This window comes from Leiobunum rupestre, chromosome 3 (assembly GCF_980474605.1).
Source record: "Leiobunum rupestre chromosome 3, qqLeiRupe1.1.hap1, whole genome shotgun sequence".
NCBI lineage: Eukaryota > Metazoa > Arthropoda > Arachnida > Opiliones > Sclerosomatidae > Leiobunum > Leiobunum rupestre.
In genome coordinates, this window is record NC_143386.1 from 13929214 (window position 1) to 13953641 (window position 24428).

The 24428-nt window shown below is 35.5% G+C and overlaps 2 protein-coding genes across 2 annotated transcripts; both read left to right on the forward strand.

Moving 5' to 3' along the window:
* The first annotated feature begins 713 nt into the window (after window positions 1–713).
* On the forward strand, window positions 714–13084 carry LOC149949512 (nose resistant to fluoxetine protein 6-like). Its single transcript, XM_090169248.1, has 11 exons — window positions 714–765; window positions 5734–5966; window positions 6423–6537; window positions 7076–7166; window positions 7582–7685; window positions 8212–8376; window positions 9300–9393; window positions 9457–9552; window positions 10210–10375; window positions 11054–11070; window positions 13016–13084. Coding segments are annotated over exons 1-11 (1083 nt in total). The 5' UTR covers window positions 714–764; the 3' UTR covers window positions 13017–13084.
* Window positions 13085–16621: 3537 nt separating this feature from the next.
* LOC149949513 (sulfotransferase ssu-1-like) lies at window positions 16622–18113 on the forward strand. Its single transcript, XM_090167834.1, has 2 exons — window positions 16622–16891; window positions 17233–18113. Exons 1-2 carry the CDS (start codon window positions 16749–16751, stop codon window positions 18065–18067), a joined length of 978 nt encoding a protein of 325 aa, XP_090023960.1. The 5' UTR covers window positions 16622–16748; the 3' UTR covers window positions 18068–18113.
* The last annotated feature ends 6315 nt before the right edge of the window (window positions 18114–24428 follow it).

Here is a 24428-nt window from a genome sequence, read left to right on the forward strand (position 1 = left end):
AAGCTAGCTGCGATCTACGAGAGAAAGTTCAAAGTTGCAGAAACAGGTTTCTCAATAAATCTGCCTTATAGCTCGAAATTCTGGTAAGTCAAAAAAAAATTTATTTGAAAAATAAATTAAAATGTAGGTTAAAAGAGAATCACAGCTTACATTTTAAACTGAGCGTTACATGAATTTTAAATTTTATTGATAATATGTTGAACGTTTTTCTAATAAACGATGGTTGAAATGTTATTTTGTAAAAAGGCCAATGAAGCAAAAACCAATAAGTCGACTTACTGGGTTTTGGCCGTAACGTAGAGGCTCTTTCGTAATTTTTTTGGTAGTAAAAACCCGTTATTAAAATCTGTCCTAGACTTTCATTTTATGAAATACCTCGCAAAACATTAAAATGATAAGGAAAACATTTAGGAATAAGTATTGTACTACTACAAACCACGGCGAAAATGCGTCGCGCTGATTTACCGCGAATTAACTTTGTTTTGGTGATTTCGTGGTTAGTTCTGCTGCTTGGAAGTGATTTTTTTGTGAAGGCAGCGTACCAAGACAAAGAACATGTTGAAGTCGATACCGATTTGAAGGAATTATACTCGAAATGGAGCGGTATGGAAAACGGGATTTTGAATTTCACCGGTCAAGCCGTAAAAACGCTTTTACCGATGGCCGTTCGGTTTACGTCGCAACTGGACATAACCGACGAGTGCACTCGGGGATTGCTGCAGCTTCTGTATGGACTTCAACAAGGAAAACTGTGGGCTGTTAAGAGTTAAGAAGTTCGAAAGATTTGAGCAGTTTTAAAAGATGATGGTAAATCCCCAAGCTAATGAGAGGAAAGAGTTATGTGACCATTGCCTTATTTAATTCTAGTCCAAGCTAGTGTTTTCTACCGTTTTTCAGATACTAGTAGCGTTATACGAACCGAGGGAGTAATAACGATATTGACGATAAATTTTGTTAATATATTTTCCATGGTTTAATTTGGAAATTGTTATATTTAACGGGTTAACCCGCAGGGTTAATTTCTAAGAGTGTCGTTCGTACACAATGAAACTATATTTAGACTCAGCTACAAGTTTCTCCTGTATATCTATTAATTGGAAAAAAACCAAAACTATATTTTTCTATAAATATTACAATAACTACGAAAATGCAGATGCTAGATTATACGTATTTACGCTCAAGTGGATACAGTAAACCCGAATCTAATCCGCATTTATTTAAAACCGACAGACAAAAGGTGAGCAGATTTTAAATGCCTCAGAGTTATTTATTTAAATTCTTTTCCATCAAATAATTACCGGTAACTTTAATTTGCTTTCCGCGAGATTATATCTACCAAAACTATAAGCTCAGCTAACTGAATCTGGTGAGATGAAACATAACAAAACAGTTCAGATTGGTTAATTAGAAGATGTAGTTTGAAGTCAGGTAGAATGAAATGATCTGATTAACTGATTATCTGGCGGTATCTGAATATTACGAGCAGAATAACCTGATAAGTTAGCCGTTGGAAGCACCAGTTCAAGAGGAACTTTTTTAATCATCTTTTTACACTGGCAATACTAATTTCGTCGAACAGACTACACTAGTGCTTAAATTAGTTTTGACAATTTTAAAGACAATACTTAATGACTTATAACGTTTTAAGGGGAACCCTTCTTAATATCTCCTTAACTTCTCATTTAAAAACACATAATTTATTAGAAATTCACAAAACTCTTTATTACACTTCCTCATATCTATTTACAATTCACCAAACTGTTTTACACTTCCCCAAAATTATTCATACTTCTTCCATTAAAATTTCACAAACTTTCTTTGAAATTTCACAGCCTATTTTACATTTCCCCAAATTTATGTACAATGCACCCAATTTAATTACACTCCTCCAAACATATTTAAATTTCACAAAATGTATTTGTTTCAAATAAATTTCCACTATACATAACATATTCATCCTTCACCAATTTATTTTCACCAAATTTATTTATATATTTATTAATAACACTAGAGTTGTGAAAATATAGTTTTTGGGATAAATATTTAAGTGAAAGACACTTTATTTGAAGTAGAAAACCTTTTTTAAAAGTAGTCCAATCTTGAGTAAAACTATCGTAACAATATCCCGGTGCATGTAGCTAGTCGCGAAGTGCTGTCACCCGAGAAAAGAAATTAGCACCATATCATGGTAGGTCAAAATGTTTTAACGTGAGATGCGGAGGTTCTGGGCTGAGGTAGAGTGAATAAAATATTTACCACGATTATTCAAAATTGGAAACAAGAAGTTGAAGGGGTTTTTAGTAGAAACGGTGAATTTCGACTTTCCTATGATTTAAACCGATCCGATAGACTTTATTTCGCTCCAAATTGTTGCCATCGTCATTGGCACTCATTGTCGCCATTTCCCCATGTCCGAAATTCTGCATCACCTTGGACTGAAAGTTAGAAGAAATCCCGCCCGTGCTTTTACAGTAACCCTACAGGTTTCTACTAAACGGTTATAACCCTGTTTAGTATGAAAGGATGATGTTTTGACCAAATAGTCAGCTAGGCTTACACCAGGCACAACCTTAAACCCAAGTCATCAAGCGAATTCTAATGCCTTAAAACAGGTGGCTGGGTTACAATGCGTAGGAGGGTGGTGACAAGGCCTTCAAGCCACACGAGCCCACAGCAACCTATACGAGTGCCAAACCTCATCCAATTATCGTTTCAATTTTTCAACAAACCCTTGTATACAGGGAAACAAGTGTATCTCTTTGCTTGGGTTAATATACCATTTATATCATTATTATATTTTGATGAATTCTCTATAAACATAGGTCACCTTAGCCATGTGCACAATAACGACCTTATTTTTATCACATTGAAGAAGGAAATGCACTTTTTTGCTGTAATAACCAGGAAACAAAATCTATTGCAAACTACTAAAAATATCAAGGGTTTTGAAGGTCTAGTTTGATACAAAATAGGGAAGCTCACATTTAGGCTCGAAACACAGTACGTCATTAACAAGTCTTGGCATCGATGTTACCCGAACATTTTAAACAAACGGAAAAGCTAGTTTTAAGTGCTGTGGTACAAATAAATGTAAACTCTTTAATTACATCTCTACGCGGTTACAGGTTTTGAAAAATAGCGGTAATTTTCAATGCCCCAAGGGAAATATTTAATTTTGTATTAATTCACCATTTGAAACTTTTGGATTCTAAAGCTGGGTTAGGATGACATCTGAGCGTAAATTCCGTAATGTTATTGCGGTATTTTTTATTCATTAGCATTTAGAAAATTGGCTTGAATTCATTATTATGAACTATTTTGGTGGAATATTATGGTTTATTAATTATTGTAATCCATTTTAAGTGGAATTTTGAAAATTATTCACATTAGACTGCAAATTGTGAGTAATATCGTTGGTACACATCCATGATTTGGTGAAAAAATCCGAGCATTAATTTAAGAATTTGGAATCAGAGTACCATTTTCGTGACAATTTCTGCTTTGTTTTGGCTGATTTTGAGATTTGGCAAAAAAAAATATTTTCACCAAGATTTTCAAATTGATTTTAATATTTCTAAAATCGTTTTTCACTAGAGCGTACGGGAATCTTACGAATGTTGGACTCCAAAAAATTGCTCCCTTTGAAAAGTACCACATTTTTATTTTATGTATGAAAATGCGCTCTATGTATTATATTCTACTGAGTTAGAAGTGAAGAGAAGCTAAGTGGAACACACAGAAAAATATTATTGTAAATTTTACAATAAGCTGCGGTCAGCATATATGCCAGCAGATTGCTGTTAATTTCACAACCAACTCTGAATGTTTTTTATTATTGTCATGCTTCCTGTTAAATTTACTGGACACTGCTGTTTAAAAATACAGCAAGACGTAATTAATACGGTAAATGCATGTAGTTTTTACAGTAATATCCAATGTTTGTAAAATTCCAGTGTTTGCCGTAGTTTTAGTTACCAAACGAATTTAGTACAGAATTTATTCACAACCTTAAAATTTCATCAAACATTTTACGGAACAAACCATTATCACACTGGTTTAATTAAAAACTTTCAAATATTTTATTAATCAATTCATGATAGAAATATATAAATTTTTTTATCAATTATTAATTAAAATTATTATAACAAAAACTTTGACAAAATATTTTCATAACCAACAGAAAAATTTAATCGAAAATATCAAAAATGACTACAACATTAGATGTTCATGTTAAGCTCGAGCCTTTGTACTTTAGAGTTATAGCGAAAACCAAAGGAAAGTAAACTATTAACTTGGTTTCAAACTATTAAGCACACGATGAACAAGGGTTGTAATTAATATATCATTTTGCGTGGGATTCTACTTATACAAAAGAGTATATACAAATATTTTTATCGAATATTATTATATTTAAAACTAAAATTAAACTTGGGCGATTTAAAAAAATGTTTTGACAACTAAATAACAATTAGTTGTTTTATATACTAGCGCTTGCCGTTTATAACAGAAAAACAGCAACGTGTGGTAAATTTTACGCATTTTTGATGTAAAACGTCAACCACGGTTTCATATTGTTAATTTTAATATAACTGTCATTTTAAAAACAGTACGAATATGAATTTTTACAGTCGCTACTGTTTTCTTCAAAATACAGCAGAAAGCTGTAAATCTTACGACAAACTGCTGTTAACCCACTTCAACTGCACCTTGCTGTATATTATAAACCGTATTTGCTGTTTTTTCAACAGTAAGTTTTGAGTGTAAAAGAGACTTAAAACTGAGTTCATAACCCTAGAGCTATTGTTTCGAATTTGTTCGAATAATTTTTTGATTACGCCTCTAGTTATTGTTTTAGAAGATTCTAAACTTATTTTCTATGAGAATGTCGTAAAATAATTGAGTGGGGTTTGTTTGGTGTTATTAAATAATTATTAGTTCAGAGGGAATTTACAATTTTATCCCCTTTATTATTTAATTCAAATTATATAAGTCGCACTTTAGACAGCCTTCACGATACATTCAGTGCCCAATAGATTCTATTCAACATTATTAAACAGGTTAAACCAACCCCTGGAAACGTGTAGAAGAAACTCGTATGAGTGTAGACGTATAGCCTAATTCTGTACAATCTACAATCCTAAAAGTTACGCTGCAAGTTCCTCCTGCAAGTTCCTAATGCAACTTCCCCCTACAAGTTTCCCCGGCAAGCTTCCCCTGCATGTTCTTCCTGAAAGTTCCTCCTGCAATTTCTCCTGCAAGTTCCTCATTCAAGTTCCCCCTGCAAATTCCTTTTGCAAGTTCCCCCTGCAACTTCCCCCTGCAAGTTTCCCCTGCAAGTTCCTCCTGCAAGTTCCCATTGCAACTTCCCGCTGCAAGTTTTCCCTGCAACAGCCTTAACTTGTCTATTTATTACAGTTTATTCAATTCTAAACATGTAACAACTTTTATTTTAATTATTTTGCGACCGAGATACGAGGTAATTAAAAGACGTTGTCCGTACTCGCCTCTGGTTACTGACCAATAACTTAATTTTAGTCAATACGACGTTTAACTAAGAGAGTCCTTACTCCAACAGATGGCAGAAAAGCTTACTTTGCTTTCGTAAGGTGTCACTTTATTTAAAATTCGAATTAGCTCCTCGATATTTCCTTCATCTTTGAACCGCTCTCTTTATTAATTTCAAAATACGCATTCCATTGTTGTTTGTATAAGCTAAGCATTTTATTTGAGCAGTGTTCGACGCCACCGGGAAACCGATGGGAGGGCAAATGTCAGGGACCTATTCGTTCTACGGGTCTCACACCTCGTGCATCAACATGATCCGCTACGAAGCCAGTGACCCGGCTGATTCATTCGGAGGGAAGTATTGCCTGGTGCGCTTGAAGCCGCCCATGCCGCCCAAACCCAAGTTCGTCATCATAAACAGACCGTTAGACTCCATGAAAAACTTCACCATGAAATCAGAAGTAGGAAATTGAAATCCTTTAATTTCCATGATTTCGATAGCGATACCAATTTTAACTGATATAATAATTGGTAACGGTAGAAAATCCGATTTTACTGCTTAATAGAAACCAAATAATACCGATTTCTATCGATATGGCCAATCGATAACGATAACTATACCGATTTTGATGCTTCACGGATATACCAATACCGATCTCTATCGATATGGTCAATCGATATCAATACCTATTTTAAGGTTTAACGGATATAACAATACCTTTCTATCGATAACATAACCGATATTGAATATTTAGCCGAATACCACTTTCAAATAAAAATAATTAGTATAGATATATTTTTCCAATTATTCCAGTAAGAATCTCTAAATTTACGAACTAACCCAATTGAATCCCTGATGCGTTAGTGCACATCACTTGAATTCAATTAATTAATAAATTGGTTTCAATACCCTGTAGCTAGGACACGAACTGCTTCGGTTGGCTTCGAAGTTTTACGTCGGATCTGTCCAAATAGGGATCTGCCTTCCGTCGATCTGCCAAGACGACGACGTCCATCAAATGGTAGAAGCTCGTAAGTACTAGCAGTGAGAATTCATACCTACCAATAGGAATGGTTATAAAGGATCATTTCCCTGCCGATCTGGCGTGGGTGGAAAACTAGACCGGCGATAGATAAAAGGAGCTCGGCTTGTATTATTAACAACACCGACCTATAACGTTCCACCTGGTGTTATCACGGGATATAATAATTCCTAGTGGTATCAGAATTATATAATAATCTTCTTAAGGGATAAGTATCCATCTCCTTCAAATGCGTCCTTTCGCAGTCTGCCGCTTTTGTTTTAAAATTAATTTGGTTTGAAAATTCGTCATATAGTGACATGCCAAAAAAATAATATAACTAATCATCCCTACAGAACGACATGATGTGGTGTTAAAAGACCCTGAATCCTGCGAAAGGTACATGTTTCGTTTAATGCCCAAGATGGATACTTCTTTTGCGAAAATATATAAACTTCTGGTTGTATACATAATTTCACGCTAACAAGATAATCGTTGAAAAAGTCTTTAGCCGAACGTAGTATTAAAATAAAGGACTTACCTTTAAGTTAGTGACAAAGTGGGACTGAAAGGACGCGTTCATTATTGCGAATCATCAGAGGACTTAATTCAGCTTGACTGGACTCAGTTAATCGTCATGTAAGTGTTAAAAGCTGAAGGTATTGACTTCGTTTCACGCCAAAACGTCAGCGCCGCCTTCGCTGCCATTTTTAGAGTAATAACATAATCAAAAATATATTTCCACAATCCTACATATTATTTCTGTAATGCCGCATAATCCTTCCGCAATCCCACAAAATCTTTACGTAATCCCACAATCTTTCCGCAATGCCACATAATGTGCATAATTAAAAATTAATTATGATTACAGAGATAATGCGGTATCAACGAGGTGGTATTTTTTGCCTTAACCTAGTGTTAATTAAATGTATTAATAATAACCAGTTACCATGATACCGGGTTACCCGTCATGTTTGGTTTAAAATGGCGGCGTCCATGTTTTGTTCCATATTCAGTATTATCAATTAAAAATTGTTTAATTCCGTCTGCTCAGTTCCACGATTGGCGTATTTCTCTTACTGACCGTAAGCGCCACAGTAGCTGAATATTGGCTGAAACCTTCCAGCACAAAGATTGGGGAAGATGGTTCTTCTAATAGTGAGTACACTACCAGCAAGACCTATTTATGGAGAGGTCAACGCACTACCGGTTTATGGTGAGCAACTAGTTCGTCAGTTGCAAGTCGATAATTAAATCTCACGGGAAGAATTTCGGCCAATCAGACTGGTACCCGTAACCCAAACTACAAAACCAATCAATTTATGGTATTCATATAAATATTTTGTTTATCTTATTTTCATAATAAATTGTTATAAGGACCTAACAATTAGACAGAAGTTATAAATTTAAATGTAAATTTTTTATAGATGGTGCATAGTTATTTATAGCCTTTACATTTACGAAAAACTCAAATAAGTTCGATTAGCGATAGTTAGATGGCGCTTTAAGACACAGGGATATTTTTCTTTCTATACACTCCCTTCTCGCCTTCACCAAGAGCAGACTAGGCTCTTGGCGAAAGGGTTCCACTTCATTATATGAAAGAGATAGGACCGTGCACTGACCTCTCCATAATAACATGTTTACCAAATGAAGATAATCAAATTCAGAGTGGTTTCACAAGCTATAGCAAAGCTGATCCGTGCCTTTTCATTGAATGCCAACTCGAGGAAGATTTTCCAAATACCCGAGAAGCGGCAATTTTCCTGTCTTTACGGGATCAAGTTCTTCACGGTGGGATGGATCATCAGTGACCACACGATATCTCTCTCCAGTCCTTACACGTACCGTAAGTACTAGCAGAAGTACATAATATTTGTCTTAAGAAAAAATATACTCGATACTGCTAAAGTAATTAGCTAGAAATATGCACTTACACTTACATCCGCTGATTTTTCAAAACTATAGACCCGAAAGAAAATATTGTTCGAGGTGAAGTACATTACACGGTAAAGGAAAGGTTCTTCCGCTTTAGTGTTATGTTTTACATTTTTAATCATTTGGCGATTTGATTCACGTCGTAAATTTTGAATCGTTATATAGTGTACAGATCCCCCTAGAACCTACGAAGTTTTATGGTTCCCTAAAAACTCTTTTTAGAAACGTTTACTGGGCGCCGCCATTATCGTACAGACAACTAACGAGCAAGCGCTCTACCGCAGACATTTCATCCCCCCAAAACCGGTTTTTTCATCACCCTCCCCGTAGACTGTAATGTAATGGCGGTCGATTGGGGAGTCGCGTTTAAGAGTCTATATGAGGTGACAATAGTTCCTAGCAATATCCAAAGTGAATTTCGTCAGATTTCGCGATTTCGTCAAAGATTTCACGATTTCGTCAAAGATTTCGCGATTTCGTCGGAGATTTCGCAATTTCATCACAGATTTCGCAATTTCATCAGATTTCGCGGTTTCGTCGGAGATTTCGCGATTTTGTCGGAGATTCCGCGATTTCGTCAGAGATTTTGCGATTTCATCGGAGATTTCGCGATTTCGTCTGAGATTTCGCGATTTCAAAAGATTTTGCGATTTCGTCAGAGATTTTGAAATTTGGTCAGAGATTTTGCGATTTCGTCAGGGATTTCGCGATTTCGTCGGAGATTTCTTCTGAAGTGTACGGGATTTTGTACAAATGTCCGACCCCTCGCTTCAAACTCTCTGCCAGAAAAAAATCATTTTGCTGTCGTGTTCTCTTAATGAAAATATATTCCAGGGGACGGCATCAAAGCTGAAGAACTGGGCGACCGATTTTCCTATCAAACCATGTCTTCCGGTACAGTTGCAATCAACTCATTCCTCTTCATAAGGTAACTGATCAACATTTTAACTGGATAAATAATTGATAATAAGATTAATCTTACCTTCAACAGCGCTCTGCTTATGTCTTACGATCTCGTGAAGACCATCGATAAGAAAGGTCTAAAATCATTCAACGTGCCACTACAAATTGTCAGGAGACTTTGGAGGTAAAGCCTTTTCTGACTTTTAGAAATTTGCTTCTTTGGTTATAATAAAAAATCATCAAAACAGCGTTTCCAAGAAAAATTACTTGATATTTGGTAAAACATTTGATAAAATAGGTAGATTTTACTAGGTTTCAAATAGAAACATTCACCTTAATTTACGCGAAATACCAAAAATTTATTCTACTCTAGTGTGTGCTTCCACCGCGTCGGAAAACGTCAGATTTGGGAAACCAATGAGATACCAGGCTGATTTGATTTGATTTAGGGGAACGGCTTCACTCTTTGAGCTGAAAAGCGTCTCATTATAGTCATCCCCCCAAGGATAAATAAATACATTCTTGAAAATAATTCGCAATTTATTTATTTAGTAAGGAGACTTAGTAAACACCTTTGGGCTGAACATCGTGACGGTTTGAGCCACGTGATCACGTTATAAACACCAGCAAATAAAGCAATTATAAAAAATGTGAAGAGGTAGAACAGTCCATCATGTAAGAGGTCAAAAAATTTAAACCCCTAGAAAACTAGATTTTATCAAATAAAAACGGAAAAATCAGACCAAATAGGTCAAAAACGAATTAAGAAGTATAAAAAAAAACAATTTGGGGCTAATCAAAACTGAACAAATAAAGCAAGTGCAAATTTAATTTAAATTAGGCGTCTACCATCTGTCATGATGATTTTGGGATTCATCACGCTTCTGCCGTTGCTTGGTTCGGGTCCAAATTGGAAGGAAGAAACTTCAACCCCGCTCCAGATTACTCAAACGCAATGGTGGACCGTGCTTCTTTGTATCAGTAACTTTTTTCCGACAGAGCAAGAGGTATCTAGCTGATGTATGACCAAACGTAGCAACGGTTCCCTATTTTTATTGGTCCAGAATCATTTTAATATCTTAAGTGATATTTTTCAAGCAATCGCGAAGCCAATGATGCTATTAGCATCCAATTGGCAACCGTTACTACGTGTAGTCACTTACGCTATTTTAGCTTTGAGGCAGGGTTGTACCGAAGGGGATCGAATCTAGGGAGAAAGATTCCTTGGTCTTGTCAACTTTATCCAAATTTTTCCGACTCACTTGGCAAAATGTTTAGAGGAATTTTTCTTTTCAAACTGATTCCAAAAAAACAGACGTCAAAAACTATATTTTACCAACTAAATCTCATTTTGCTAGCTTACCCTCATTTTGACAAATATACCTCAATTTGCCGACCAAACCTCATTTTGTCGAAAATATCTTGTTTGCCGACTAAACTTCATTTTTCTGACCAAGCATCATTCTGCCAACTAAACCTCATTCTTCCAATTAAACCTCATTCTTCCAAATCAACCTCATTCTGTTCTGCCCAATAACCCTGATTTTGACCTCTACCTCATTTTGCCAAATGAACAAATTTATTTGGGAGAGGCAGCAGAGGCTACCATTTCACCCCCCTAAAGCGACATCCCTGCTTTGACGGTTTCATCTGGACACCATTAGTAACCCCATTTTTCATTTCAGCCATTAATGCATCTGTGGTACGTATCGGCGGATATTCAACTATTTATAATGGGGTTGCTTCTTCTGCAAGTGTTCTACAGATGGAAACGTGTGTCATACATCATTATGATATTATTAACATTACTGTCAATGTTTCTGTCCGGTTTTATGGTTTACTTGAAAGACACTCTTCCTGTGTACATAGTGACAGCTCCAGATAAACAGTAAATATTACTTCTCTATTCAGTGGCAATGGAACCACCCATTGCAAAATATTATCTATCAAGGATATTTGAGACACGCAGATCTTAAAATAGTGGGAAAAATATTAATATATTATTTTATAGTCTTATTTCAAACAGGCTAAAAAGGTATCATTTTAAAAGTATTAAAAAACTTAAACCTTTAACCTCTTAACAGTTTAAACAATTTGCTCTTAAGGCAAAAAAAGGGGCATGGGTAAAACTACTTGGCCGAACCTGCTCAAACTGCACCGTGACAAGGAATCTAGTACGGCAGCGCCAAAGTCGGACCTTCTTTGACCAAAGTCCTGCCACATTTTTCCCCTTTCGCCAGTGTTACGTTGTAATTTCGGAAGATTCTGCCACTTAGTTTTCAATAGGCCACTTTTGTTGCCCGTTAACTTGTAAAACCAAATTAACGAAGCTAATTCATATATATTCTGGAAATGCCTTGAAAATGATTAAATTGTAAAGTTCTAATATTTACTCTAAAACGATTTTTTGAGGTTAGAGGTTCAAGATCATGCAAAATGCTTTCAATGAGGTTCTTTAAATGTTTTAAGATAACAGGGAGCGTTGCACAACCTTGGGGGACAGAATATACGGAATTTGTATAAGCCGCACGAGAAATCGCTCTGATTTTTTATTTATTACACGCTCTGTCTTGCACGCGCGAGTGCCATATAAAACCAAAACCTGATTTAGTCCCCAAATGTTGCGCAGCGCCCCTTTTTATTTGAAAAAATTAAAGAACTAGATACTTGAGGTATATTTCATAAATATCTATCTTAAAAAATATATATTACCTTTAAAGGGAATCATTTAGTTTTCGACACTACTTCAAAATACAATACACCAAAAAAAATCCGGATAGTAAATAAAATTCGAAAATCGACTTGTCGACTTACAGGAGATGACCCGAAGTGTTACAAATCGATTTCGTTCAAACGCGAGCGATTGGTAGACCTTCATGTAACTTGAAAAATCTTAAAGGGATTTTATTCAATGGGCAACGGTTTTGCCATGGCAACGAAAAATGTTTTTGACAACAAATATTGGAAATTTTTCCTATTTAAGCCATATCGGTTCATTTTCACCCATTTGGTTCAAATTGATCAAAATGTGATAAATTTTGATTTTTTTCGTCAATGTTTAACATTTTTTTTTTACAATTTTGGTATTTTAAAATATTTTCAATCTTTTAAATTTTTTCACAGGGGGGACCCTTGGAATCGGTCCAAATCCCATATTATTTTCAATGGGAAAATTTCCATTTTATTTTGTCAAAAACATTTTTCGTTGCCATGGCAAAACCATTGCCCATTGAATAAATTCTCTTTAGGATTTTTCAAGTTACATGAAGGTCTACCAATCCCCCGAGTTTGAACAAAATCGGTGTGTAACACCTCGGGTCGTCTCCTTGTTAGTATAATAATATTTTTGTGTTACGCAGTAACAAAATGACCCCAATAGTCTCGCGAGAGTCGCGAATCAGATGAATATTTATAATTTAAATGGCGTCTGCTTGTAATCTCTCAATACGTGAGCAGAAGACAGTAGTAAACCAATAATCAATCCACACTTGAGAAAAGTGATCAATTATTAAAAAAAAACTACCTAATACTAAAACTGGATGTCATATATGAAATATATTTGAAATTTGGGTGTTTCTTTTGTAAATTAAAAAATGTATTCATCAATTTATATAATCTATTGATTTTAACTTGGAGCTTCATTACAGACAAGTTTTGGACTTTACATACTACGGACTCAAATTACCATATTGTCATATCAGTAGTTACATTCTCGGAATGGCTTTGGGCATTCATTTTGCACGGAATTATAAACGTAGTTTATCTCCAAAAGTAAGGGATACACTGTCAGAATTTTCCTAATTTCACATTGATTCACGCTTGTGCTAAAAGTAGCAGTGGTTTGTGATTTCTATTGACTAGAAATCATCGAACAACCCATGGTAATTTTTCCAGTAAAATATAAAATATAAGAATTTAGTGTTACCCAGAATTAAATTATTTCTCCTTCGGAATAATTATTATGTTGAGATGATTTTTAGCGTTGCTCACAGTCCCCTCCATGCTCGAAAAGTAAACTCTGATTTTACAACTGGTTTTTCAATAATCCTAGTGGCTGGTCAGAGTGGGTTGGATAGTGGCCTTAGCGCTTCTGTTCGCGCCACTATTCTACCCGTTCAAGTACGCCTTCGGAGATTTGCCAAGTGCCACTGAATCATTCGTGTACTCCACCTTCTGCAGGACGACCTGGGCTGTCGGTCTTTCCGTCATGGTGTATCTATGTGCCACGGATAACGGAGGTAAGCACTTCCACAAACAGTGACGGATTCATTTCTATCAGGGACCCTGGGTTTAAGGTTCATTAGGACCGTCCTGACCTCGTTCTAACTTAGTTTCGAGACCCCAGTTTAAAACATAAGTAGTGGTTAAACCGCCACTGCTTAGCAAAAAAATAACAAAAATTAGGTAAATAGTTCAGCTAGAAATAAAAAACATAATAGAAAATGGGTGGCATAATCTAATTGATATCATTTGATTTTTTTTTCATTTTGTGATTAGTATATTAGTATGTCTCCCAATACTGCTAATATTATTAGCATAAATGTGTACCTTCGGAGATTCTACTTGATTTTACATACATGTAGTGGTTTTCAGAAACACTAAAATCGATAAAATATGGTTTATAAATAATTGTAATTTTTATATTTAAAAATCGTTAGGCTAGGAATATGTGTAGCAAATATTTAGCCATGATGGAAGGGAAAATCGCGGTAAATTGGAATTCGCGTTGTTATTTTCTTCTAATGCATAGCTATTAGCTAATAAACCCTGATAGATAAATTTAGTTGTTATTACTACTAATTGGAGTTTATTGTACAGGAAATACTAAGTGTATACACTTATTGGACCATGTGGCATGTGCAATAGTAAAGTAAAAATAAATAATAAAGTTAAGAGAGCATTGCGTAGGAAGTTTTAAACGATTTCCACTTAATAATTAAGAGAAACAATCAAATTTGATAAATTTTAGATAGCTAATTTAAGGAATGAAAATTTAATTTCATAAAAAAAAACACTTGACAACGTGACAAACCTAGAGCAATATAATTTTATTTTAAAAATCCACTATGTTCATCAAGCCTTATATTTGTTCAGACTCGCTAATCGCGATCTAATAATTCCAATGATATAAAAATCAGATTCGCCAGATATAGACATTTTTTCCATCCAACATTAATGAAGGAAGTTAAGGGGGATATTGTCATGTAAACCAGGTTAATAGGGGTCTGGAAGTTGTTAGGGGGCCCCCGTCTTCGAAATAAATGTTTTTATGTTTATAACTACATTGGCGTTAAAAGAGTTATTACTTTTCACAAGGGCCCCCAACAGTGTTAATCTGGCCCTATGCTGTAAAGCATATGCCTATGATTTTTGTATTGTTCGAATTTAAATTGGTTTATAAGGTACACTTGATGGACTAAATTTAGATCTTTAGAATGTATTCAAACTAGGATTTAGTTGAATCTGCGATGCAACAGTAAAACTGCTGTTTTACATCCCTGTCGCATAAAATTCTTTCAAGTTTCAAAGCATGAGTACCAAATATATGAAAAATATCGCGTCACGCAGATTAAGTGTCCAAAGATACGTTAACCAACAAAATTGGCGTGTGTTAATCTGCGTGGCAGAACCTGCTCAAACTAAAACGTGCCGCTGAAGCTAGTATGTTTGGCGTTGCACTACCGCGCCACGGACAGACTTTCATTCAACTAGATCATGCCACATTTTCAAAAGTGCAGTTTGAGCAGATTCTGCCAATTAGTTTTTCCCTACCCAATTTTTAGGACCGTTAATGCTGTAGCAATATCGTATTGAAATCTCTCGAACGTTGGGCTTGATAAAGGTAACACACTCTCACTGTACTTTATTTGTTGGAGGTGTCATTAACGAATTCTTATCATGGAAACCTTTCATCGCACTGACTCGATTGACGTATTTGGTGTATTTGCTGCACGTACTAGTAATAATTTACTTCGCCGGATCTGTCCAAGGAGTCATCGACGCTTACGGCCACATGATAGTAAAATACCATTTCTTCCAAATTTCACATTGCCTTAACATTTTCACTTTATTTACTTCGCGAACAATTTGCAGGTGTGGCTCGAAGCAGGTTCGCTGTCTCTCTCGCACCTACTCGCCTACATCATGAAAATATTCTTCGAAGCGCCTTTAGCGGAAATTGAAAAAATAGTTGCTCAGAAAGTACTCCGAAATAAACAAGATAACAATGGGAAAATAGCTCCAAATCCAAATAATACCCAATTATAAGAAAACTATATCGTTCATGTGATGAAATTTGTATTTTTCTATTTATACTCAATTATATATATGCAACGAATTTTGTATATTTTGTATTAATTCTCAACTATAAAAATACTGTGACTTAATTTGTTTTTTTTTAATATTCCACTCTAAGAACTCTTTGATGAATTCTATTTGTAATAAAACAAATATTTTAAATAAAGTTCGCATAACACAGATATTAGACCAGGTCAGAGGCCAAGCCTTAGGAAGGAGCCATACTTACCACCTTTTTAAAATAAATAAAAAAAATATTACAGAAAAATCAATTACGAGTTGGTAAAAATGTTTGTTGGTAAAGGTTTTTAAGCGTTTTAAAAAAATATTTTTTAACTTGACATTTAACCATATAAATATATTTATAATAAATATTTGGGTAATGTTTTTCACCTATTATAAGGTTGGTTAAGAGATTTCGAATTCCATATAATGTCAGTATGAAATAGGGGGGTCCAGTCTTCCGAATCATTAAATCACCATTTTGAAGGCCGAGGGCACCATTTTCAAGGTCAAGATCACCATTTGTAAAGGCAAGATCGTCCTACTTATTGTTGTTTTACTTTATATTAAATTAAAAGATTTTGAAGGTCTAGACCCACCCTGGTATAAAATTATTAATTCTATCATTGACCATTTTGTTCATGGATATAAGTTATTCAATTAAAATTAATAACGTAAAATAAAAAAGGTTATTTATTTTAAATAAAATATTAATGGTTTCATAGACAAAGCTAGCAATATTTAAACGATGCATTTGTGGATAATGAATTGATCAATATAAAATGCTTTTCTCGAAATCTATGTAATTGTAGATAAATAAATTCCTTATCAGGCTAAGACAGACACTCCCTTTGACATTTGGCGATGGAAAGGACCTTGAGACGTCCAACTGCGCCTCTTCTAGATTAAATAATATAAATATTGTTACGCAATGTCGAATCTCTTTACTCGAATTGATAACACAGAGAACGACCGCCAAATGTTGTATTGTAACAGAGCCAAATAGAACGAGGAAAGATTCCGTGCAGATCAGCTTGGAAAAGAAACGGTGAAAGAATATTCTTTTGAAATACTAAAGAAATGACGGATACTTCTGAACAAACTCCGTATTTTAAGCGCATGAATGGCGTGATTGTACCTGGGTATTTCCTGCATGACATCTTCAAGCAATGTTACGAAATGGTTCCGGATGCCGGTGACGTAGTGCTGGTCACTTACCCCAAGTAATCGCAGTCTTACGTATCGGCTAAGCTTATGTCATGGACAAAAGGTAAGGAGTCGTGCTGCAAAATAATTTCACTACGTCACCGTAATGCCAGAGGGAAAATGGAGGCTGACAAGAAAGGGGGTTGACACAGATTCACTCCCTTTTTTTCGACGTTGCCACGTGGATTCAGTCGTGAATAGGACTCTATACCGCCCTTTTAACAGCCTTCCATTATCGCCCTGGCATCAAAGTAACTCTCCGAAATTACTTAAAAAACGACTTCTTACCTTTTCTTCAAGCTAAAACCCAAAGAATCATCATAGGACTAAGACAACGAACGACGTTTGTTTATTGCAGGTGTGGCTGTAACTGGGGCGGACAAATACTAACTCTGTTCAAAAGCAAAGGATCACCACCTCAAACCGGTGAGGATTTTCTGACGTGGTGTCCTTTTTTGGATTTCTCCGGCACCGACGTTCTGAAAAACATGAGCAGACCAAGAATCTACAAGCAGCACTTCGATTACGCCAATTCCCAGATTTCCAATGACGCCAAGTACGTCTACATCGCCCGCAACCCGAAGGACGCTTTGGTCTCATTGTACCATTACGTCAAAACCGACGCTTACCAATTCAAAAACGGAAAATTCGACGTGATATTCGATCTATTCGTCAAAGGAGAAGTGTTGTACAACGACTTCTTCGACCACGTCCTTTCCTGGTACGAACACAAGGACGACCCCAATGTCCTCTTTCTCTACTACGAAGAAATGAGGAAGGATTTGAAGAAAGCCGTCACCCAAATCGGGAATTTCGTCGGTGGAGAGTTCCGGGATTGCGTTAATGACCCCAAGATTATTCGGGACATTGTAGAATTCAGTAGTTTCGAATACATGAAGAACACCACCAACGAATTGTTTCGCTTGGCCCTCACCCAAGCGCACCAGGGAGAGAACCAGACTGAAGACAAGTCATCGAAGCAAAGCGACTACAATGAAGCCCTGAAGAGCTTCAACACAACCTTAGCCGCGGAACCCGATGACGAGTCGATGATTTTTGTCAGAAAAGGGGTAGTTGGAGATTGGAAGAACGTACTGACCGACGAACAAAACCAAATCCTAAATGAAATTATTGAACGTAAATTGAAAGGCACTGATATCTATAACTATTGGAAGTCTATCGATTGTCTGTAAATGTAGCTTTCAGTAATAAAGTTAAATGTTTCGAATCTGTATCAAATCTTTACGGTCACTTTATTTCGTCTAGGCAAGCGACAACAGGTTTTTGGTCGCTTAAAGGCCATTAGTGGCGTTGTACATATTTTCTTTGAGCCACGAAAAACTCGAGAATCCACTTCCGTAGATCAGTATTTCGAATTTCGATATGACGTTTTTGAGGGTCTTGATCACCTTAGTTATTGCAACTATTTATATTTATAAAATTTAACTACATTTTCGAGATTATCATTTTGAAAGTCAAGTTCTCTCTTTTTTTTAAGTCGGGATGCGAATTTGTGAAATGCATCTGACCAGTACTAACATGAATTTATTCCAATTCAACAACGAATATAGAACCAAAGGGTATACAGGGTGTTACGGAAGATTATGTTATAAATTATAGGGCGAATTCTTTGGGTCCTACTAATTTGAAAATGTATTTTGAAAATGGGTCGTAAAGCGTTTCGTTTCAAAGTTATGGGCGCTCGAAAATTGGCCGTCCAACCCAAAAACAACCATATAAGTGAAGTACGGTATTCTGCCTTGATCCCAATTGTTTTCAATTATTTCCCATTTGCTTTTAATGATATTAGATAAATTAGTATCAAAAGTGCATAATTCGATAAGAATTAGGCTACGTGTACTAGTTAATTTAATATTGATTAAAGTCTTGGAAAATGTCAACGCAAACTTAACAAATAAAAATGTTAATTGAAATTGGACCTTTTTAATAATTTGACATCCAAGCTACAATTACGAAAAGTAATGAAATAAAAGAAAATGTTCAAAATGACCGACTTGGGTTCTGATACAGGCATAAGCCCGTCTTAGAAAGATTTTTGAACCATTTCGAAGATTGCGGCCGTGTGACGAATAGAGTCACAAACGTAAATTATTCTTTAGCGTAGATCTTCAATGTCGCGGACTTCAATTTTGTACACGACGTCCTTGAGCTGTCCCCAAAGGAAAAACTCGGGGAGCGCGCCGGCCACGGAACTGGCCCCCTCGACCAATGCACCTCAAAGGAATTGTCCTATCAAGGTGGTCCCTTACTTGCTGGCGAAAATGAGGTGAAGCTCCATCGTGCATAAACCATACTTGCGCTCGCGTTGCTAATGGCACGTCATCCAATAACTCGGGTACAATGTCTTGCAAAAACGCAAGTACGCCTCACCAGTTAGCCGAGGTGGAAGAAAGTAAGGTCCAAATAAATGGTCGCCCACAATGCCACAACAGACATTTACCCTAAATTGGTCTTGGTGTGTTCTAACAGTAGTCGTGTGAGGGTTTATTTGACTACACCGGTGACTGTTATGCAGATTTATTATTCCGTCACGGGAGAAATTGACCTCGTCAGCTAATAAGACAAATTTCGGATACTCGGGATCTACAGCAATTGTATCCACAAGCCATTAACCAAATGCAGTTCGCCTTGGATAGTCCCCGTCGTTAAGTGATTGAACTTTTTGAAGTTGGTAAGGGTGATATTAATGGGCGTGAAGGATTCGTCACACCATAATGTGATGAACTTCCAATCTCCTCCCACCGTCCCGGGTTCTTATTCCGGGATCATCGTCGAAAATAATAAGTACCTCACGAATACACATTTGTTATGTATATCATGGCGTAAAATCAATCGGGAACTTAGGAAAAGTGGCAAAAAATATCATTTAAAAAACCAAGTTGAAAAAATTAGGTATAATTACGTTTTCTTCAACGTCGTCAGGAACGTCTTGAGCGCTTTCAAGATTATTAGAAGGTTGAACATGCCCTCGTTCTCTTAAACGGTGAACAACAGGCTCGATCGTGCGGCGATCTGGTACCCGTCGTCCAGGAAATTGTTGCTGATAAAATCTTCTCGCTTCGTTACCATAACCTTCAGCCCTTCCTTGCATATCCGTGTACTCAGAAATAGTAAAACGAGCCATAATTATCTAAATGGTTGATACTCACAAATCAGTAATACAATTTTCGAAGCACCACTTTATTTTATAGCTAAAGAATGAACCATTCGGTTGGGAAGTAGTACAAACTCCAAAGTAAATCATCACCGTCCACCAATTGTTAAAAATAATTATCTTGATGTATTCTATTTCAGTTAAAAAAACCTCAGATATCTGAAGAACAAGTAATTACACCTAACATTATCAACTAGGTTTTTTAAATGATATTTGTCGCCGCTTTTTTCAAAGATCCCGATTAATTTTACACCATGCAATAGATCACAAATGTGTATTATTTAGGTACTTACTATTTTCGATGATGATCCCGGAACAAGTACCCAGAAATCGATTGGGGGTTCATCATATTATGGCTTGTTAATAGAGTTGCGGTAGATCCCGAGTATCCGAAATTTGTGTTATCAGCTGGCAAGGCCAATTTCTCTTGTGATGGAATCATAAATCTGTTGAACAGTCACCAGTGGAGTCAAATAAACCCTCACGCGGCTACAAGTAGAACACACCAACAGCAATTTAGCGTAAATGTCTGGTGTGGCTTGGTGGGCGACCATTTAGTTGGAGCTTACTTTCTTCCACCTCGGTTAAATGGTAATTTAATTACTTTTTATACTTGTAGCTTGAATGTCAAATTATTAAAAAGTTCAATTGCAATTAACATCTTTATTTGTAACTGCGTTGACATTTTCAAAGACCTTAATCATTATTAAAATTAAATTCATATGTACACGTAACTACTTCGAATGATCTAATGCACTTTTGATACTAATTTATCTAATCTCATAAAAAAAACCAATGGGTAATAACCGAAAACAATTCGGATCAAAGCAGTATACAGGACTTCACTTTTAAGGTTGTTTTGACCGCCAATTTTCGAGGGCCCATAACTTGGAAACGAAACGCTTTTGGACCAATGTTCATTTGACATTTTCAATTCAGTAACACCCAAAGAATACGCCCTATAATTTATGACATGGTCTACCGTAACACCCTGCATATGTGGTAGTGGTACCATCATTTTTAAAATGAAGTTGGACTTTCTGCCGATTAACGCCACAACGATTATTTTATTTCTTCACCCGAAGATAAGTTCCGGTGATTTCCATTTAAACCGGCAACCAAATTTCATGTTATTCTTTAAAATCTACTTGGTCTGCTATTAACTCGGTTGTTAAACATAATGTAGGTACCTTTTTCTACTTTATTTTATTTTTGGTAATCTAAAAGACGTTTATTTTTATTTACGATTAAAAAAGACGATTAGCCTCGGTCTTAAATTTGAGAGCTTAGGACTTGAATAGCGAATCCTTAAGCCCCGTTGAGAAAACGCTAATACCTAACATTACCATACATTACCATACACAAGCATACATTTCCATTAGTTACTATACATAGATATACATTACCATATATTATCGTACATAACCATACATACCAATACATAACCATACATTACCATTCATTACCATACATTACCGTACATAACCATACATTACCATACACTGTCATACATTACCATACATTACATTACCCAACATTACATTACATTAACTAACATTACCCAACATTACATTACATTAACTAACATTACATTACATTACCTACATTACCATACATTATCATAAATTACCATACATAGCATAGCTATACATTACCATACATTACATTAAATAGCATAGCTTTACATTACCATACATTACATTAAATAGCATAGTTTTACATTACCATACATTATAACACATAAAATACATTATATTACATTACATTTCCATACAAAACATTACATTACCACACATTATCATGCATAACATGGCATTGCATTACCGTACATTACATTACATTACATTGCATTGCATTGCATTACCGTACATTACATTACATTACATTGCATTACCTTACATTACATTTGCTAAATTAGCTTACTAAGTTTATGTACAGGACGGTCCTTCGACAATTATACATTACATTATATTACACTACATTACATTACCATGCATTACCATACATTACCATATATTACACTACCATACATTGCATTACACTACCATACATTGCATTACACTACCATACATTGCATTACATTACATTACCATACATTACCGTACATTACATTATATTATATTACACTACATTATATAACATTACCATGCATTACCTTACCATACTACATTACATTACCATCTATTACCCTTTCCCTTTCCTTTTCCAGTTGTAGTTGCAGTTGCAGTTGCATTTGAATTTATATTTACATTTACATTTTTTGTTTTTATTTACATTTGTTTTTATGTATTATTTACATTTGTTTTTATATTATACTTAAATTTGTTTTTATATTATACTTACATTTGTTTTTCTATATTATTTACATTTGTTTTATATATTATTTCATTTGTTTTTATTTATTATTTACATTTGTTTTTATTTATTATTTACATTTGTTTTTATTTATTATTTACATTTCTTTTTATATGTTATTTACATTTATAATTCAATAAAGCGAAATAGTTTTAAAAATGGAGCAATCAAAGGAAAAAGACTGTGAAGAAGTGTTTTGGTTATTTTTATTTTTATCTTCCTGTAATTATTTACCCATAAAAGCTACAATAATAAAAAAATACTTCTAAATTAAGAATGGAAATAATTTTTACTATGGTTGAGCAAATGTAAAAAATCAAAGTGTAATACAAGGAATTACCAGATTTCACAATAAGAGAATATGTATCATGAGGAAATTACAATAATTTTTGGCATAAAAAGACAATTGGTTCAAAATGTTATTGGAACGTTCTTGCAAGTGTGAGTTGTGTTGCTTGGGGGAAACAATTGAATCGTATTGTCAACCTTCTACCATTGTATAAAATGGCGCAAGCTAGAACCAATTTCCAAACGCTTTGATTTGCATACAAGAAATTCCCTCCGTAGTCACTCAACGCATGCTATTGAGATATGAAGAGACCGTTGCATTTTTGATGCAAATTCTGGGTTCTTCTGCAACAACGGTTGAATCTCTCCGGCGGTTGAGTTCCCGGATGGAGAATGGAAATGAGGATCTTTATAATTTCATTATACAATTTCTCCAATACTGACTTTTCAAATACATCAAAATGAAAAGACTACGGTCAATCGTTTTTCTTTTCGTTTGATATCATATATTTAAATATAAAACGAAAAGATTGGTCTTTCTGTTCTCTTCGTTTTATTATTAAATAATAATGATACAGCAATTTTTACCTGCGTAGCAGAACCAAATTGGACCGCCTCTCTGTGTTTGGTGATCCAAATCAGGCTTTAGCTATTCCCAAAGCTTGAAAAAAACCGTTTTAGGTAAACGGTGATGTGCCAAAAATTCTGCATTATTCAACTCCATAGGATTGGCTCTCTCACGATACATTCTTTCTAGCAGTTGATCAGTCTCAACATTATTTACACCTTGTTCTATCGCAAAAGAGCCATGAACTCTGCCATATTTGTTTTGAAGATAATATTTCCGCCCTTTAATAATAATCAGCTAGGCTAATACCTAAGGCACCAACTTAGGCCTAAGCTTGGACGAATAATTAATGGACCCGAAACCAAATGGCGCGCTTGGTGCATTTACAGCAGCGCCGGTTGTAGCGCCGTAGTGTCAAGTATTGGAAAGATTTCTATCCAAATACTAAACACCTGCCCAATATTAGTGGGCGGCGTTAGGCCTAGCATTCTTAGCTCATCATTGTCGTCGAAGCTTACATCTTAATTTCCATTTTGACTAGGCATTAGGTAATAGGGAGTGTAGGGAGCTGTTGGCTCGCGTGGCATGAAGGGCATGTCACCACCCTCCTACGCATTGTAACCCGGCCACCTGTATTAATGGCTTTAAAAGTCGCTTGATGACTTAGGCCTAAGGTGGTGCCTTGGTATTAGCCTAGCTGATATATTAAACGTATAATCTATTTAAACCTTCACGCAAACTATATATGCAAAAACGTTACAGCGAACTTCCTATTTAAATAAAATAAATCATTACCCTTTCATTTTTATTCCAATACAATTATTACTGAATAATATAAAGCCTATTAAAGTTCCAAAAGCCTCACTTCTATTAAAACAGCAGAGCAGACGACGGAACGCGGGTTATCTGACATTTTTACGCATTTGTATTTGGATAGAAATATTTCGCGATACTCTCGGTAGGAGTGCTGACGGGTGATGTAAATTGTGGAACTGGGGATACCTTATTATAAGAACGGTCAAGAGATTTCGAATTCCATATTATGTCAGTATGAAAAAGGGGTGTCCAAGTTTCCAAAACTTAAAATCGCCATTTTGAAGGGCAAGGTCAGCATTTTCAAGGTCAAGATCACCATTTGTAAGGGAAAGATCTTCCTAGTTATTGTAGT